Below are 18,480 nucleotides of genomic sequence, written 5' to 3' on the forward strand. Positions count from 1 at the left end.
CAACACCATGCTTCAATGTGAACACACAGTATACGGAAGGCGCTTCTCTTCCAGCATGACTAAACACCATGTCTACATGGACAAGGCAAGGTCTATGGAAACATGGTTGGATAAGACTAGTGTGGAAGAACTTCACTGGCCACAGCCTAGGCCTTGAAGCAGAGTAGTGTCAAGATGCAATTCTTCCTGGTACCTTGAGAGGGTAGGGTATCAGGTGCAATGTGGGGTGTGTTAATGCTTTGAGGTACGAGAGTGACTATCAGTGTTTTAGCTGGTACATGTGAATGTGTCCATATAATTACTTTGTTTGATTTTTTTCTCTCATTTTCCTTATATATAAAACAATGTTTATTTATCTACACCATGTTTGAGCTGGGGATGGACTGTGTGAACAAGTGCAGTCTTGTGCTTTGCCATTAGAGGTCCTCCAAGATTGAAAATGACCAGTGCTATATCACACCAAGTGTGGGTACTGTGGGTGATTATGGGGTTATGGCTCGGGTTAGGATTAGGATTAGGGTTAAGATTAGACATGGCAAACCCCACGATCTGTTGGGTTGTCTGAACACTTTTCATGACCTCTTTTTGTCAACCTGAAAGTAGGAAAACAAAAGGTAGTTAATCCTGTTTCATTATAGGGGTCTCTAAATCAGATGTGGCAGAAGAGGGCCTTGTAGGGGCCTTGTTGCTCTCCAGGCATGGAATTCGAGATACAAAATGTCTAAATTGTGTTGCTCTACTTCAGGGTTCCCTATTGTTCTGAAAGGGGGTGTTGGGGGATTGCACCCTGTTTGTGCTTGTGTGATTTCATTACAGAGCTTCAGATTTATATCATTATGTCTGCTTGGTGGTGACAGATGTTGGTCAGCTTTGCAAGGATATATTCGAGAGGAGGCCTGGGTGGGCTTATCTGCAAAACTCCTGCTGTCGCTGTAATCCTTCAATGGTGTTGTGCTTCTCTCTCTCTCGCTCTCTCTCTCTCTTTAAATGGCCCACATTCTAAGATATTGTGTCACGAATGCTCACAAAAAACACGACAATGTCATAGCACACTTTTTTGGCTGATGGTGAGAAATCTGGTAGGAGTGGCAAGTGTAAAGATGGGAAATTATTGCGCTGTCTGAGCGTGGCCGTGAACCGCCGTCGCGAATACAGCGCCGTCTACCTGCCCACTTGTACGACAGTTAGTGGCCTAGAAAGAAAAGTATTTCGACGTCCGATTGGCTCCGGTTATCCGGCCGAACGTAACGCCCAGCCAATGGCGTTTCGAGGGGGCGGGACTTGTGGTCTTCGGGCAGGCTCGTGGACCTTGGAGATCCGAAAAATGTAGCTCTCGGTTTCGACCAAAAAGGCGTTGTTAGCTATCCAAACTTCAGACCAGAGAAGAGCTAACAGCGCTAAATCGCTGACAAGTCGGGGTTTTTAGCATCGTAGGTATATGCCGAACAGTGCGGATTAAGGGATTCCCCGGTTTTCTTTAGGTTTGCACACGTCCAACACCATGAAAATGTTGAGAAAAATGTCGCTAACTAGCATAGCTTTCCATTCAGCTAGTTAGCCAGGTATGTTAGACGAATGTTTCGTGTTACGAGACCGAGCACCAAAGCTTCATAAGAATATTAAAGTCATTGTCAGGATTTCAGAAGCTGTGCCATTTTGGATACTTTTGGGGGAACGCGGGAAGAATCGAGGAGAACCCCGAACAGACAGGTAACAAGCTAGTTTTCCGTAATGTCTCCTTTTTGGAACCTCGATACTTTGCTAACGTCAGCCGTCACCATCAAGAACATCAGATTTGCGATTAAACTGCCATCCGCGGTCAATCTGCGATCGGTTTGCTCGGTCGTGCGGGAGAATTTACACCGAACGTTGTCATCAACTCCGTTTCGTTCCGGATCCTGCTTCACGTCTTCGGGTAACGCCGAACGACTGGATAACGCTGCACGCTTCACAATTAGCCCAGATGTCATTATTCTAATCCTGCGTTTTGTTTACCATTCTGTCCAGTTTTTTTTTTTATTTCGTAGTTGGCGTGGCGAAAGGGGGCAGGCATACAACCACCCTGATGTTATCAGACATCTTCACAGGCTCGTTCACTTCGCTGCTGTCGTGTTCACGCAACAATCCTGACACGTCCTGCTCCTTCCGTGAAAATGATTTTTAACCTAAAGGCTAAAAATCCATCTCTGTATTGCGACGGAGTCGATTTTCCACGTCAGTGCTAACGTTAGCCTGCTTGCTTCGCCGTCCCCACCCGGGCCAAATGACACATCGGTCTCTGCGACAGTGATTATCCGGGTGGGGAGATAATCCCGTGTGTTAGAAAGAGGAAAGGAAGACCGCGGATTGCGTTTTTGGGGCCCGATCGGGTGTTTAAGACGCAGCGAAACACACCCCGAAACCCAGCGCTAGCCGTAGCCGTCAGCCGCTTTACAGAACCGGCGAGCTGAATACTGAGCTCGTATTAGCCGTGCTGTGTGTGAATTATTCTTGGGGAGAGCGCGTATGTATGATTTATTAAATATAAACACCGCTGTCCATAGACAGGTGTATAATACAGGGTATGCGTAGGTATGGGGGTTTTTTTGGTTAATTGGGGTTAATTTGTCTGAGAAATTGTCACGTGGCAGCTTCCTGACCCCGATTTTTTTCTCTGGTCCTGCAGAGGCATGGAAGACCACCCTAACCATCATTGCAAAAAATAGTCCCCAAAAAGATCAGAACACTGCTCTGGTATGAAGATGGAGGCAGTTTAGGGGAACATCTGGTTATGCCTCCTTTGCACCAAGCAGGAAAGGTGTTGCCAACACCTGCTGAATCACTTTGGCCCGTGTGCCTGATAGGCCGATAACAAAACTTTGTAGCAAATTGTTCAGCAATTCCCGACGTCACCATGAACAGAGTGTGACTAGTAATCTGACTAGTTTCCTCCATCGTGCGGTTTGCCCACGCCATCCTTATAACTGAGCACGAGCCGGTTCATCCGGTTTCGGCTGTTTACTCTTATTCTGTATAACAACACTGCTTCCTGCTCTCTCCCATGTTGCTGTGGTCCGGTTTCTTGCATGTGCTTATTTTCGTAAATACGTGTCTTTCAGGTGTAATCATTGACCACAGTGAAGGTGAATGTCACTGTAACTGTGGTCAACAGAGGTTCTTGCTTGTTTGTCTCCAGTGGTTGCCGTGGTGATTCTGTAGACCAGCTTCTCCAAGCACACTATTCATAGTAAAGGCCAAGTCATTCCAGTTGTTGGGTCTGTGAAGCTGGGAATTAGGTGTGTAATCATCTGTCAATCATTGTCAACCATTGAACACCTTGAAATCATGGCAGATTTTGAATTATCTGCAAATAATTGCAGTCTAAGAGATCTTTGTCACCAAAAAATATTTGTCTAGATTGAATTATCATCAGAGATTTTTTTTCCTCAGCTCTAATGTAGCCTATCCCATGAAGCATGGTTTATCTTGCAACCCAGCCCAGGATGTCAAGAAGATTTCTTGGGGGGGTATCCTGTTTTATAGATCCATATTTGGAGTTTGGAGTTAAAAATGACAAAAGTGAAACAAGAATGTTCAAATCTGGTATTTTTTTAATGCCTGTAACTGTACACACAGTGTGGTGAGATGTATATTTGTAAGCTGTCATGTCATTTTTTTTTTTGTGTGTGTTTCGATCTGTTAAGAATTTTAAAACCTTTTAACAAACGTTTCAATGCCAGAACACAGGAGAGCAAATTGAAAGTGGCTAGTTCTATCTTATGGTAGTAAAACTAACACGTATATACCGTTAATCAGTCATGGGAGGTGTCATTCTCGCATCAAATGAGTAAAATAAAAAATGAATATACCTATCCATCAAATATTACATTTGCAAAACTTGGCAGGCCTAATTAATGCCTTTTCAGGTTTTGACATTGACAGCATCTATGTGGAAATGGAGATGTAAAGTACCTGGCTGAAAAATACCTTTTTTTGTGTGAATATTGAGAGAACTTTTGCATCTTTTGGCTTAATGTAATGCAAGAGTGGTGTAAATTAGGGTTATGTATTATTTTCAACACGCGCCTCACGTTCAGATGATAATAAATTGCAAGTCCTTCCCTCACTCATACTGGCATTGTTCAACCTGTTTAAACAATTAACAGAATGGCCAAGCCACTTATATATATTTTTGCTTCTTTGTATTCTTGAGAAATAGATTTATAATTTTATGGTATGATATGTTATACAAAGCAGCAACAGGTATGGCTAATTAAATTAACCCATCCTGTTTTTTTCCACTACCCTCATGCCCCCTTCACACACATTGGACATCAGTTCACATCCAGATTCTGATATAGAGGCTATGCAGTAAGAACATTGCACACACACACACACACACACACACACACTCTCTCTCTCTCGCCACCCTCCTACGCACAGTGTGGATCATTGCACTGGCAGGAAAACCTTCTTTTTGCATACATTTGCCATGGAAAGACTGGCAGGGTTAGGGAATGGTTGTGATGGCGTGTACACATGCGTCATATGACACTCACAGTGTCTGACATGAAAGCCAGAGGGCGACTGAAGAGGAACTGCAATAAATACAGAAAAGTAGTTGCCACTCATAAAAAGCCATTTGGATCAGGGTAATGGTGGGCCTGTGTGTGTGTGGTGTGTGTGTGTGTGTGTGTGTGTGTCTGGTGTTAGAAATGGCTTTTTCAAATATTTAACACTCCTTTCCCTTTCCCCGCTCTGCAGGAAAAGAAGAGTCTTCTCCTCTCCATATTCAGCACTGCTCCTGTTTAACAGATCACCTATATAAACGCCCTCGCTGAGATTCCACCGGAGCTCTTTCTCCCCCCCTGCTGTGCTCCTATCAGCTGGTTTCCTGGGGAAAGGAGTCCTGGAATAATGGCCAGGGGCGTTCTCTCACGTGGACACACCTCCAAACCACTTATGTAACAGCACACCCCCCCCACACACACACTTGGACTAGTCAGCCAAAAAAGCGACAGCTGGGCCTGACACACAGAAAGAGGAGGAAGTTCTCAGTCGCTCCTGGAGGGAGTAACTCTGCTTCCTCAGTTTTTTTTTTGTTTTTTTTTTTTTTTGTTTTGTTCTTTGTTTTTTTGCTCCCCCCCCCAACGTCATTATTTCCAAACCTACTCTTGCACTTCCAGGAAGAATTGATTGCAGCATTTTTTTTTGGTTCCTCTACATGAAGCACACCCCCGCTGAACTGCATTTTGGAGAGAAAAAGTGGCAGCCACCGCTCAGCTGCTTATTCACCCTGGACCTGCAGTCGGTTGCATATAGACCCTCCTGTGAATGCCGGGCCACGGGTCTTCATTCACACCACAAGTGATCATCAGCACAAAACGAGGATCGGCCTACTTCACCACTGCTCTATGCAGCGTTTGGACCTGTCTGAAAATCTGCTGACTGTTGTTTTTGACTGAAGAATGAGTCAGATTCGTGTGTGGAGGGCTTCCATTCTGTCAGTCAGACCCGTGGCTTCAGAACATTTCATGAACTGAAAAACAGAAATTGCCATTTTGGTCTGGAGAGACTGTTGCCACTAAACACACTTTACCTTAGTAATCTTTTTGGTAGTTTCTGTTTTTTTTGGCTTTCCTTTAATAGATTTCTAATTTAATTGGGTCTTTTTCTCTTTCGTTTTTTGTTGTAGTTGTTTCTTCATTGAAGTGGCCAATTTATCAAATGTAGGCTCCTCAAATTTAACATTTTAAAAATGCCAAACGTGCTGAATGCCTAGGCCTCTCTCACTGTCACCACTCTCCTCAAGCTTGTTCTGATGCCCATATTGTGTTTGTGGTGTGGTGATGCTGTCATTATCATTTACGGTCATAGCATTTCACTAGAGGCACTTACAGGCCCATCTAATCGAATCTTTTAAGCCTCTTTTACTTGTTTAAAAACTGTTTAAATTACGAAAATGTAATTTTCTTAAAGCTATTATATACTTTTTTTATTGCTTTTTGTGGCAACATTGTTTTTTGCAGCAAATGGGATCACTTTGTTTCTGGTTGCTGTTTGCGCTACAAAGCTGCTGAATGGTCTCCATTTATTACCTCTGCTTTCAAACAGAGCCCTGCACAAACAAAAAAACATTTATGTTGAAATCTCTCTTCTGTTAAAGCTACTTTTTGTACTTTTTGTTCAAAAGAAACCACCAGTCTTTATTATTATTATTTTTTTTTAATTTCTTATAATTTAATTTTTTTTATCTGTCTTTCACCCTTTCATCTTGGCCATGCTGGTCTTGTTGCAGTGCTCCTTGTCCTCACCCCAACGTCAAGGGGGAGTCCATATCCTCCCTCTCTAGCAATCATTTGCTTCGCTTTCCTTAATATCTGTCTTCTCTGATCCCTCGTTCCACACACACCCCAAAAAATCTGCCCCTCTGGATAACGCCTGTGTGTGGGAGACCACCCCTTTGCCATCTCCGGGCAATGGCGGGAGGCAGCAAGAGTGGAGGGGGTGTGACAGGCCCCTCCCCCCCACCCCATGCATCAGCACCCTCTCGCCCCTTCCGGCCCAGTCGCTATGTGCCAGTTGCCGCGGCGACGGCCTTCCTGGTGGGCTCCACCACGCTGTTCTTCTGCTTTACGTGAGTAACAGACATGGCCAAGCTCAATCTGACTGCATGCAGTCATGTCCTTTTTTTTGGACCACCCTGCCAATTTCATGCCGTTAGGTGTGTTCTTTTCCTGATTTCACAGTGCCACACTCTGATCTCATTCTGTGTCAGCTGCTGTTTTCCCCTCTTCCTGTTGATTTGTTGCTTCTCATTTATCCTTCTGATTAAATTCTGTGGAAAGGAGCAAGAGGAAAGTCATCTGCAGAAACACTCAATGAAAAGTTGTACTTCATGATGTAGTCTAGCATCTGTCTGTTTACATTTTATGGAGCTCATACAGCTTCATGTATGATTGATGATTTGCCGTGGCCACAATTGAGCTATGTTGTGTTTTCCTCTTCAGGTGCCCATGGTTGTCTGAGCAGTTTTCTGTGGCTGTTCCCATTTACAATGGAATTATGTTCCTTTTTGTCCTTGCCAACTTTTGCATGGCCACCTTCATGGACCCTGGCATCTTCCCCAGAGGTAGATATTGCTCTGACTTTTGGTCTGTCTTCCTGTACTCATGTAGTGGTAGAGAACGTTGTGACGCACACTGTCCCCCTAGCCCTCTAAGAAAGCTGAAATATATTTGGGCTTTTCATTTGAAATTTTAATGTGTGTGCGTTGCAGCGGAGGAGGATGAAGATAAGGAAGACGACTTCAGGGCACCACTCTATAAAACTGTGGAGATTCGTGGGATTCAAGTGCGGATGAAATGGTGCTCGACCTGCCGCTTCTACAGACCCCCACGCTGCTCTCACTGCTCAGTGTGTGACAACTGTGTGGAGGTAGGGATCGGCATGAAGACAACTATACACACACGCTGGAAACCTAACACCACCCTGCCCACGCTCTCACCTACTTTTACCCTGGGTAGTTATACATTGATTCTGCACGATTTCTATTGATCAGTTGCTCTACTCAGTCGCACTCATCAGTCTGTTTGCGGAGTTATTTCATAGATCTTATCTTCTAAATCCTTCACCTTTAAATGTACTAAATTTGATCCTCAAAAAGGCTTGGAGTAAAGAAATAACTCAATAAAACACACAAGAACTCAACATGGCATGAAGGGAGTTCGTTCTTGTGCTTTGACGTGTAATTTGTTTTAAACTGTCCTGTGGTAAATTCCTCCCTGCAGGACTTGCCATAACTGTCTTTTTTTTTTTTTTTCCCTTCTCGCTGTGTCCAAGTGGTCCCACAAAGCTTCGGTTATGTTTAGGACAGGACTCTTACACAGTGTTTATCTGCTGGTCTCTGCATTTCAGTGAAGATGGCCTCTTTGTTAAATGTTTCCTTTGTCCTGCTGCTGCCCTCTGTAGGACTTTGACCACCACTGCCCTTGGGTGAACAACTGCATCGGCCGCAGGAACTACAGATACTTCTTCCTTTTCCTGCTGTCCCTAACAGCGCACATCATGAGTGTCTTCGGCTTTGGCCTCGTCTACGTGCTGTACCACACGCACAAGCTGGATCATGTGCACTCTGTTGTTACGTATCCTTCTATTTTTGATATTTTTACTGTGTAAATCACTCAATATTTTACTACTAGTATTTAGATTTTCCTTGATTCTGAATTCAGTATGGCTGTGATGTGTGTAGCTGGGCTATTTTTCATTCCTGTTGCTGGCCTCACCGGCTTCCACATCGTATTAGTGGCTCGAGGCAGGACCACCAATGAGCAGGTGTGTGTGTGTGTGTGTGTGTGTGTGTGTGTGTGTGTGTGTGTGTGTGTGTGTGTGTGTGTGTGTGTGTACGTGTGCATAGATCTCTGTTGTTCAAAGCCAAATAGTTTAAGCATGTCTGATAGGATACAAGGATTCAGAGTGTTTTGTCAGATGTACAGAAGACATTTCTCTGTACAATGAAATTCTTTCTTTGCTGTTCTTATACAGATTCCAAGTCAAGAGTTTAATATAAATAATAATAATAAAAAAGTTAGTGAGGACTTAAGTGTAGTGCAGATGTGAATAAAAAATAAATGTGCATTTGCAAAGTAAAGAAATGGAGCATTTACAGTGAGAAATTACAGTATGTGCAAGATGCATTAATAAATTAGCTGTTTGATTGTTACTTTGAGGGAAGAGTGTGAGTATGTAAACCAAGACGTCTGCCATTCTTCATCATTGCTCTTCATCACTGCTCTGTTGTGCATATCTCTTTCCAGGTGACGGGGAAGTTCAGAGGAGGTGTTAACCCCTTCACTAATGGCTGCTGGAGAAATGTGACACATGTGCTCTGCAGCTCTCAGGCCCCCAGGTTAGTTTCACCCTCTCTCTTTCACCTTCTCTTTCTTTTTAAAATGGTAATATCATTTTAAGCAGCTAAAACATGTAACACTGGCTGCTTCCTCCGACCCAGGTACCTGGGAAGGAAGAGGAAGGCTCAGACAGTCGTGGTGCAGCCCCCCTTCCTCCGACCGCAGCTCTCAGAAACGCAGCTCTCTGCCAAAGTGCTTGACAATGGCATCCAAGGCGACCTGCACCGGGTAAATCTCTAGTTCTGTTGCTGTGAGAGCTCTCCTCTGTTTACCCCCCCTCTCATCTAGGCACATAACCTGCTTTGCTCTCTCAGTCTAAAAGTAGTCTTGAGATGATGGAGAGCCAGTCAGCTGATGCTGAGCCACCGCCTCCACCCAAACCAGAGCTGCGCTACCCTGGCTTGTCCCGAGGACCCGGGAGCCATAGTGAAGGTATGCAAAACGCTCTATTGAATTAAACTTGCAATGCCCATGTGACTTATGACAATATTTTGAACCCCACTCTGTCCACAGAGAGCAGCTTGTTAAATAAAGCTCCACCCACACCAACTATGTACAAGTACAGACCTACCTATAGCAGCCCAGGAAAGAACCACACCGCCCTCACCCATGCTTATGCCAACCAAGTAAGTGTGATGTCTGTGGCCATGTTAGGTCAAGCAATGCTTGTGTGTGTGTGTGTGTGTGTGTAATGTGCTTCCATAGTTTTACATTTTTAACACTCATACTTCATGAGCCTCACAATTGTTTGACTTGAACAGTGTATGTGGTATCTCATTGTAAACTTTACCCTAAATGCTTGTTCATGTGGTCTTTTAATTAACTTAATTTATTATTTTATCTCTCATCTCCCACTCATTTAATTTCTCCCTTTTTATTTGATCACTCAGTGGCTTTCAGTTGATCAGTATGAGTAAGTTGACACTGGACTCATTTTTATTTTTATTTGTGTGCCTATTGTCATATTGTTGTAGAGTATGTTTGTGTAGGTGTGTGTGTGGGTGTCTTCTTTTGATGATGGTCTGATCTATGTCCATAGACTGGTATTAAATCTTTAAACATTTGGCTCCTCCTTGCATTATGTCAAACCTGTATAGATCACTTTATTTCCAGTTTACACCCAGTCCACCACATACAACCAGAAACCCCACACACACATCTGGCAGGTTTGGGGGTTCCAGTTTTATTCAGAAGTTGAATTTGAAATGGAGGCTGGTTGAAAAATGTCAGTCCAGTCCAGCCAAAATTTCTTGTTCAGTTACTGAATCAATTGATCAGCCTCTAATATGGGGGGATATTTGTGGATAATTTCTTCATCAAATTCCCCTTTACCCTTGCTTACTGCTTCATTCTCCCGCTCAGTCCTTCAGATCTGTGTCTATCAGCCTCTCACTGCAGCTAAGTCTGCTTCAAGGCGTTCCTGCCCTGAATCTACTGAAACTGACCGCCGGTGCTTACAGTATATACGCCCAGAGTTATACCCAGCATGCAATTCTTCATCCAACTTCCTCTCACTGTGCTGCACGGCAACACTGATGGTCACAACTGTCAGCCATAAAGGCATTACATTGTACATTTGCTAATATTAGTCTGAGGTCCCCACCTTCCTGCCATTAACTCTCATTGTTTGATTGGCAACACATGGCAGCCCCTGGGCCATCTGTCCACTTGTGATGCTACAGCCACAGAGAGAAGGAGGGAGGAAAGAGGGGTGAGCTGGGTATTAGCGCAGACACGTTGCTAACGGGGGCAGCTTGTTTTGGCTGCGCACCACTGGATTAATTCAAAGCGCTATGATGTGGGGCTTTCTATCTCGCAAGGTTATTATTGGCTTAAAGGGACGGGGGGCTTTTGTACAGATGAGATGCCGAGGGGACAGATTAAATAAAGACTGCTTAGTGTCTGTCCCAACATGTGTGCCAAGTGGTGTCATTATAAATTTAAATAAATCATGTAGTTAAAAGTCATGAAAATTATTCTACATAGTTTGTAGCCAGGCGTAGGAAAAACATTGATGCCACAAAATATTGTAGTACTATTGCTGATTGATTCAAAGTTTACATTGAATGCTTAAATTTTAACAAATCGTATCTTTATTGCAGAAAATCAAGGGAGGAACTGAAGGCTATTTTTAGCCCCTACACAATTTTGCAACGTTGTCATAGCAACAGTTAACACTAATTCAACCATCCCGTGTGAATTCTGTGCAAACTTGTAGTTTTCTCCAGTTGAATTGTTTTTGTTTTTCATCCATCTTTATTAGGCACTGAGATATCTCGATCATAGACAACTGGCCTCCAATATTCTGCAATTTACAGCACTGCACTATCATCCTTATTGTGGCAACGTGTCAATATAGTATCGTATTGCTGGATTCCCTGTCATCCTCACCCCTGTTGGTATCCAAAATGAGGGAGCCGATCATTTCAGATAACTTGTATAATACTGTAATTCTGTTAAATCTCTCTCTGATAGTGTTCCCACCCCCCAAAAAAACTACACCCTGTGCCGTAGCAGTAGACTGTACATTGTAGGTTTCCCCAACCTTCTTTCTGTCCCTTTTGCTCATTGTGGGTTGATGTTGGTGCCTATTGCAGGCTGTGCTTTCTTATAAGTGAGTTATAACATTTCATATTAAGATTTTGACAGATTTAACAGTTTATTACCAATTCTCATTATGGTTTTAATCTGGTTTTTTCCCCTCTTTTTCCGTCCCTCTTCCTGTTTTTAGATAAGTCGTGGGGACAGTCTGAAGGAGTCATCGTCCTCTCTTCTGCAGTCCAGTCAGCAGCCTGGTTACCGCTCAGAACCCAGCCTGGATGGGAGGGAGGGGGCAGGAGGAGGGGAGCGCGGTGGGGCTGCAGAATCGGCTGCCAGTGGTGGTGGGGGTGCGCCAGGCCTGGGCGTCGCCGGCTACTCCCTTGGCGGGCGCTCCTACCCCTCGTTCTCAGACCCCAGCGTGCTCTCTGGTGCCGCCTCGCACTCTAGCGTGCGCTCAGGTCACGCATGCACCGCAGGTTTGGAGCCCGCCACATCTAGCAGCTTCAAGAGCCTGGCCAATCAGACACCACCACCCCCGCCACGCAATGGCAGCCTGTCCTACGACAGCCTGCTCACACCCTCCGAGAGCCCCGACCTGGAGACCACCACGGGGGCCTCGGAGCTTTCGCCGGCCAGCGGGGGGCAGCAGCGTACACCTTTGGCACTGGGCTACAGCTCCCCCTTTCTGTCGGCTCAAATAGCCCACCAGCGTGAGGCTGAGCTTCATCAACCCTCCTCCTCCTCCTCCTCCAGCAGCACGGCTCTGCTGGCATCCCCTCATCGCAGCGCCTACCTGCGCGCCTCCTCCACAAGCTCCCCTCCACCCCCTCCAGAGCGCGAGCGACTCCTACAAGAGCCCCCTACTGGCCCTCACCACCACCACCACCATCATCACCACCACCACCACCACAGCCAGCGGCCCCCTCGCTTCTCCCGACCACCCCTACTTTCCAACTCGGGCGCGCCGCCCGCCTACCCCTACCGTACCCGCTCCACCGACACGCCCCTGCCGCCGAGCGGCCACCCGCCCCGCTCGCCACATGCACCCCCGCTCGGCAAGTCGCTGTCGTACTCCAGCGCGGCCGCGGCGGAGATGCAGTACCGCATGGTGCGCAAGGCCTCGGCTTCATCTTCGACCGGAGGGGGTGGAGGGGGGATCCAGGCTCCAAAGTGAGTAATCTTAGCCAAGCCCCTCCCTACACAATTCTACACACACAAGCACATACACATTCCCTTCTATAACACCGGCTTTCTTCTTCGCCAAAGCCTGCTGCCACCGCCTCATCTTCCTGCTACTAGTCCTTCCTCCTCCTCTTCCTTCTACTAGCTACCTCCTCCCAGGCTCCTGTGAGTGTCGTCTCTCAATGTTTCTTTTCTTTCTTTCTTTCTTTTTTTTACCCTGATGTGTCTCTTTTGGGTCATTTGTGTATCTGTCTGCTCCTGTATTCAAATGTGGGTCTTCCCCCTAATACACACACATTTCTGTGTATTCATGGTCACTAATCGTATGTAACAATGCCTCTTTACATAGCTGTAAGCTAATTCTTGCATATAATGCCCCGCCCTGATGCAGACCACACCGTTAGCTACACAGCCAACAACCTGAAATTTACAAGGTTTAGCTGTTGGATGCTGGACCGCGCTGCTTCTGCAACATTACTTGTGCTTAGATGTTGACTACATTCGTGTTTTTACTATTTTTAATCAACATATGTCTGTAGTAAGAATACTACATTCCCTCTTGGTTTACGAAATGTAGTTGTTTTATGTCTATATGTGTAAAAAAACTGTCTAAATCCAGTTTATTGTAACTTGCTCTTATTCTCCTTGGTCTGTAACAGGGACGAGATTCAAATGAAGTCCTACAGCCGGACAAATGGCCAGCCCAAAACTTCGCTGCCCCAGCCTCCTTCCTCCACGCCTTCCTCCCCCTCTCATCCAATCAGCCTCTCCACCCGGCCGGGCCAGGCGTATCCCGGCGCTGCGTCAGCTCAGAGCCCCGCCCACAAACCTGGGGCTGGGGTGAAGAAGGTGACGGGTGTCGGAGGAACCACGTATGAGATTGCAGTTTGAACGTGTGGGTGTGGCAGAGCCAGCTTCACCCTCCTCACAGACCTGAAGAGAGCCTCATTACATGCCGGAGGGAGGAAGACTTTGAAGGGGGGGTGCATGATGACTGATTTTTGTCCTTCACCCCCCCCCTGACCCCCGAACACGATGGATTGAAAGTCCTTTTATTCAGATTCCAGAGGAGAAATCATGAGCACCAAACTGTAACTTTACACCATGCTGGTGTAGAGGCAAGACTCCTTCATGTTTTCCACCATTTATGAAGATTATGAACTCTCTACGGTGTGACGGCTCTAACTGGGTTGCCTTTCAAAAAAATGTATGGGAAAAAAATGTGTAAATGATTTGTTGTATCTTCTGTACAGAAATATGTGGATTTCCCCCCCTCACAGGGACTTAATGGCATGCTGTAGCCAATTGGACCACTGTGATTGGCTACTTACCATGCTGCCTTTGTTTTTGACCAATCATGCGTGCATATGCTGAATTGTTGGATTTAGGGGAAGTTATGGCATAGTGCAGTTTAAATGGAACAGCCTTTTTTCTGCTAAGGTTTTAGGGCAATGGCCTTGGGACTCATGATAAAAAATGTATTTTATTTAATTTTTAAATGTTGTTTTATATGGATTTATACATAGCTATTGACCAGATCAATATTTCTTTTCTACAATGGCTGGTATGAGATTGGACTCCACAAAGGATTTTTAAACCCAAAACAAAGTATGGACCTTTGTTTTTCTTTTGTTTATTTTTTTATGAATGGTTTCAGTGGCCTCAGCCAGAGAGAGATCAGTCAGTGGGGTTCTGCACATTTTCTACACATGTAATCACATGTAGCATTTTAGCACAAGTTCCAGGCCGCTGGGGTCACGTATGATCACTTTTTTTTTTTTTTTTTTTTTCCTGCCACTTAAGTATGCATTATGTTTTTCTCTTTTTCTGGTTGCCTCAATCAGGATCATCAAGGCTCACAGACTCATATCAGCCAGCCAGCCCTGACTGACTAGCAATCAGAACATTGTTGGCCTTTTCTGTTTGTTACGTTTTTTTGTCACATATATGCTGATATTTTGCTGGGGCACATCGGGTTGATACACTGACTGGTCTAAACATGCAATTTGTGATTATGGGTGTGTGAAGATTCACATCCTGTGATAGGGTAAATAGTGGCCACCGCTAATGCTCTTGCAGGGGTGGTAGAGAAAGGTGCAAAAAAAGAGCAAATATAAGAGAGAGAAGAGGAATGAAGTGTACTGTATGGATTGTGTGTGTGTGTGTGTGTGTGTTTCTGAATGAATGTCTGTCTGTGCGTGGTTGAGAATTGGTAATAAACTGTTTATAAAACAGAAGTGATGTTATGCGTCTCTTCATGTCGTGGCAGTTACGTGAACCAGTTTCATTGTGTATTCTTTCAACAAAACCTCCAGGTGTATGAACATGAACGTTTTTTGTTTTGTTTTGTTTTATTTGGAATGAAAAAGTAAAATAAAATCACCCATGTTCCATGGCACATACCATGCTTCAATAGACAGAAAAATTAAAAGTCAAATTGTTCTGATTTACTCTCCAGCACTCATACAAATAACAGATCTGACATTAACACCTGACATTTTGGGTAGACTAAAGATTAAAATGGAAAAACATTTAAATAGCAAACTTCACAGTATATTCAAATGCATCAAGCAAAGGAATGTGCTTGTGAGAGGGAGGGGAAAAATTCATGTAATCAGCTACTGTGTTTAAACTATTCATTCATTTCAATCATAAGCACTGATCTACAACGGAGCCCAGGTTCTGGTCAATGCACAGACCAGAACTTTCAACGGGACAATCTTTAACCAGAGTCAGAGCGTTGCATTTAATCATGATCCATAGACGACACAGTCTGCACATTCATCCCTTCTTGTGGCACAAGAAAAATATAGTTGCAAAACATGAACAGGGCGGGGGGGGACACACAAGTAAAAGAACCAACAGTAGTGTATTAAAGAAAAAAAAAATTCTTTCTCATCTTTCTTCACCACAGCATCAAGACACTTTGTAAGACACTCCTTTTGTTACCAACCAGGTGGGAGGTAGAAAGCATGAAATGTTACCCAGTTTCCTCTGACTGATTTAAAAGATTTATTCTAAAATTAAAGGTCTGTAATACTGTTAGTCATGATAGTCTTTATGTTAATTTATATTAAATTACCAAAGATGATAAACAATTAAACTGATTCTGCAATTATGTTATTCATAAGTAATAAAAAGGAGTGGGCACAATCTTCAATGTGTTTCCATTTGGAAACTCGAACCTCACCTTGTTGCAGCACTTGGAATTTTTTGCATAACATCATCCAGTCCCATTGTGATGTTGCAAAGCGATTGTGACGTTTGATCCTATTTATCCTTCTTGGACTCCGATTCCTCTTCCTGGGCATTCGTGTCAGGCTCTGGCTCCTCTTCCTCGGGAACAGGGGGGAACTGGGAGTCGTTGGCCTTCTCAGCTTTCTCTCCTTTGGTCTTGCTGAGTTTCTTGGACTTCTGGTAAAGCTCGTTCAGGTTGAATTCTCTAATTATGTTCTCCTGGAAGGGACGAGAAGGTAGGGGCTAAAATCTGAACCGGTACCAGCAATTAAGCAACAAAAGCAGAAATAAAATGCATGCAGCAAAAATAATAATAACACAAATAAGCAGGAATGAGTCCTCACTTCAGTGAAGCTCCAGGACACCGCCCTTCCCTTCTTGTCCACTTGGGGGCGTCGCATGACTTCTTTGCCACCCTGGAAGAGCACCAGGGAGGGCAGCTGCTTTGACAGCGGAGATGTGCTCACTTTATACCTGATGAGGAGATAAATTATTTTCAGCGTTTAAGGGTAGTAGCCTAGCGGTAACACACTTGCCTATGAACCAGAAGACCCAGGTTCAAATTCCACTACCATTGTGTCCCTGAGCAAGACACTTAATCCTGAGTGTCTCCAGGGGGGGACTGTCCCTGTAACTACTGGTTGTAAGTCGCTCTGGATAAGGGCGTCTGATAAATGCCGTAAATGTATTTCCAAGCGTTGAGTGTAACTTACTTTTTTGAAACTTCTCCATAACGACCAATGTCCACCTTTCCAAATTTGAGCCCAGCACAGTTATACCTCCATGGACACAGAAAAACAGCACTTAAAAACAGCGGATGCAATCATTACTATATTGTTCTGGTGCGATGGCTGATATCCTTTAAATTAATCTGTATTTTATGCTGATCGTTGTCTTACTTAAGAGACAGGTCTGCATATACAGAAGCAAATGACTGGCATTCAGGGGACCAGTTAGCGAAAAACTCCACAATCCAAGTCACTCTGCCGTCCTTCTCCAACTCATCCTGCAACACACAAGCACGCCAAAAGTGTTCAGTGGTCCTCGGATCTCTTTACTCACTAATTCCACTCCTGTAATGCATTCACCCTGTGATTATACTCACATCTATAGTCTTGTCACTAAAGTACTTGATATATTCTGGACCCATGTACAGTGGAGGCTTGCAGGTCATCAGGAATACTGTAGGATGAAAACAATGCTCTCAGTTGAATAAAAATGTATTTGAAATGCCACAGAGTTGAAGAATCCAGGAGATTCCAGGACATCTGTCGCCAAAATGTTTGCACTGACCGATGCAGAGTGTCAGGTAGAGAAGACCCATGCGAATATCGAGTCTGAAGAAAAGGATGACGTTCGCCACCTTGCTGAACAGGATAATGTTTCCCACGTGTTGCTCTACAGTTACTACAGGGGAAAGAGAAGGTAATCAGCGATGTAAACGCTGACGAATGGAGAAGCAGAAGAGGCAGGAGTTGCAACAAAAAAATGCTGCTGAACAATGACATGTGGCAAACAGTCCCGAAAACGGTGCTGTCGCAAACAAAACAAAACCATTCGGGTCCAAATGAAGTGCTGTAGAGCCCTCTGTCCACTTACTTGCTCTTCTGTTTTTCATCATGACAATTGCACTGAGAAACATCAAGATCTCCACTTCTCTCTGTGAAACGAAAAAATAAATATCCAGTCACAACCATGGTACATGGTTCATGTGCCATGGAGAATAATTCATTAGCCAATAGGTCTGATGTTCAAACCCCACCGACTACTGAGCAGGGACACTTCACCCTGAGTGTCTTCAGGGGGGGACTGTCCCTGTAACTACTCATTAGAAGTCACTCTGGATAAGGGCGTCTGATAAATGCTGATAAATGCTATAAATCGAGTGGGATGTCGGTGTAGATGTAGAGGTTCATTATCAGCAACAATTAGTCTCGAGATCCAGCTGATGCTGAAAAAAGGTCTTCCAATGATCTGCAAACCGATTAAAGAAGCAATAAAGTTGAACTTCATCAGGCGCATCATTCGTTTCTTTTTATTTGAGGTATTTTTCTATTCAACTAATTTCTAAATGTGGCCGATCTTGGAAATGTACCAGGTTCCTGCGCATCTACTCTGCGCCTGCAGCTCGGCGTTCATTTGGGAGAGGCCGGTGGGGCTGAATCGACCGACGCAGCACCGCACCCCGGCTTCATCACGACACGCACCCCCATATCCAGCGGACGCCGCATCGTACCCACCCAGTCGAAGTCGCACGAGTTCCCGTCCTCCCGCTGCGTCGAGAGATGCTCGCAGACTCCCGGCGTTTTGCGCACCATCAGGAAAGCGATCGACATGAAGAGCGAGGCGACATAATAGGGCCTCAGGAGCCACTTGTAGACCTGCGGCAAGTGATACAAGAAGGCAAGGAGCGGAGTAAGCAGCGCCATTGTCCACGAAGAGGCTATAAACGCGAATTAAAGGGACGGAAGGCAGCGCGGAGGTCACTGCGGACAAGACGCTGAAGATGATCCCGCCCCCACAGATGGTCGAAGCTGATTGGTCATTAAACAGCAACGACGTCGTTCATTGGTTTTGGTCTCTGCGTCGTGCGGAGAAGTAGCCGGAAGTCCACTGTAGACGTTTTACCGTA

At 44.8% G+C, this 18,480-nt stretch overlaps 2 protein-coding genes across 4 annotated transcripts; one reads left to right on the plus strand and one right to left on the minus strand.

Moving 5' to 3' along the window:
* Positions 1 to 1,299: 1,299 nt before the first annotated feature.
* zdhhc5a (zDHHC palmitoyltransferase 5a) lies at positions 1,300 to 14,848 on the plus strand. 3 transcript variants are annotated; one of them, XM_028975870.1, is made up of 13 exons: positions 1,300 to 1,710; positions 4,744 to 6,616; positions 6,990 to 7,111; positions 7,259 to 7,416; positions 7,951 to 8,123; positions 8,211 to 8,313; positions 8,796 to 8,887; positions 8,990 to 9,116; positions 9,203 to 9,320; positions 9,402 to 9,514; positions 11,620 to 12,599; positions 12,696 to 12,776; positions 13,271 to 13,395. In XM_028975870.1, the coding sequence occupies exons 2-12, from the start codon at positions 6,459 to 6,461 to the stop codon at positions 12,754 to 12,756; spliced, it is 2,205 nt and encodes a 734-aa protein (XP_028831703.1). In that variant the 5' UTR covers positions 1,300 to 1,710; positions 4,744 to 6,458; the 3' UTR covers positions 12,757 to 12,776; positions 13,271 to 13,395. The 3 variants fall into 3 exon arrangements, with proteins under 3 accessions (XP_028831703.1, XP_028831701.1, XP_028831702.1); XM_028975868.1 differs by lacking the exon at positions 12,696 to 12,776 and having other exon boundaries at positions 13,271 to 13,502; XM_028975869.1 differs by lacking the exons at positions 1,300 to 1,710; positions 12,696 to 12,776 and having other exon boundaries at positions 6,459 to 6,616; positions 13,271 to 14,848.
* A 95-nt stretch (positions 14,849 to 14,943) lies between these two features.
* On the minus strand, positions 14,944 to 18,383 carry tmx2b (thioredoxin-related transmembrane protein 2b). The gene is made up of 8 exons (XM_028975873.1): positions 18,089 to 18,383; positions 17,448 to 17,508; positions 17,142 to 17,255; positions 16,954 to 17,030; positions 16,748 to 16,854; positions 16,562 to 16,627; positions 16,193 to 16,322; positions 14,944 to 16,067 (listed from the first exon to the last, which is right to left on the minus strand). Exons 1-8 carry the CDS (start codon positions 18,275 to 18,277, stop codon positions 15,882 to 15,884), a joined length of 930 nt encoding a protein of 309 aa, XP_028831706.1. The 5' UTR covers positions 18,278 to 18,383; the 3' UTR covers positions 14,944 to 15,881.
* Positions 18,384 to 18,480: the final 97 nt, after the last annotated feature.

Source organism: Denticeps clupeoides, chromosome 4, assembly GCF_900700375.1.
Source record: "Denticeps clupeoides chromosome 4, fDenClu1.1, whole genome shotgun sequence".
Classification (NCBI taxonomy): Eukaryota; Metazoa; Chordata; class Actinopteri; order Clupeiformes; family Denticipitidae; genus Denticeps; species Denticeps clupeoides.

Excerpts from the sequence above, each read along its gene's own strand:
- zdhhc5a (XM_028975868.1), top strand. The coding sequence starts at position 6,459 with ATGGCGGGAGGCAGCAAGAGTGGAGGGGGTGTGACAGGCCCCTCCCCC. Across the intron at positions 8,888-8,989 it reads TGCAGCTCTCAGGCCCCCAG|GTACCTGGGAAGGAAGAGGA; the intron begins GTTAGTTTCACC and ends CCTCCGACCCAG. Across the intron at positions 12,600-13,270 it reads GGGGGGATCCAGGCTCCAAA|GGACGAGATTCAAATGAAGT; the intron begins GTGAGTAATCTT and ends GGTCTGTAACAG.
- tmx2b (XM_028975873.1), bottom strand. The coding sequence starts at position 18,277 with ATGGCGCTGCTTACTCCGCTCCTTGCCTTCTTGTATCACTTGCCGCAG. Across the intron at positions 17,509-18,088 it reads ACTCGTGCGACTTCGACTGG|AGAGAAGTGGAGATCTTGAT; the intron begins GTGGGTACGATG and ends TTCGTTTCACAG. Across the intron at positions 16,323-16,561 it reads TATGGAGAAGTTTCAAAAAA|GTATAAAGTGAGCACATCTC; the intron begins GTAAGTTACACT and ends TCTCCTCATCAG.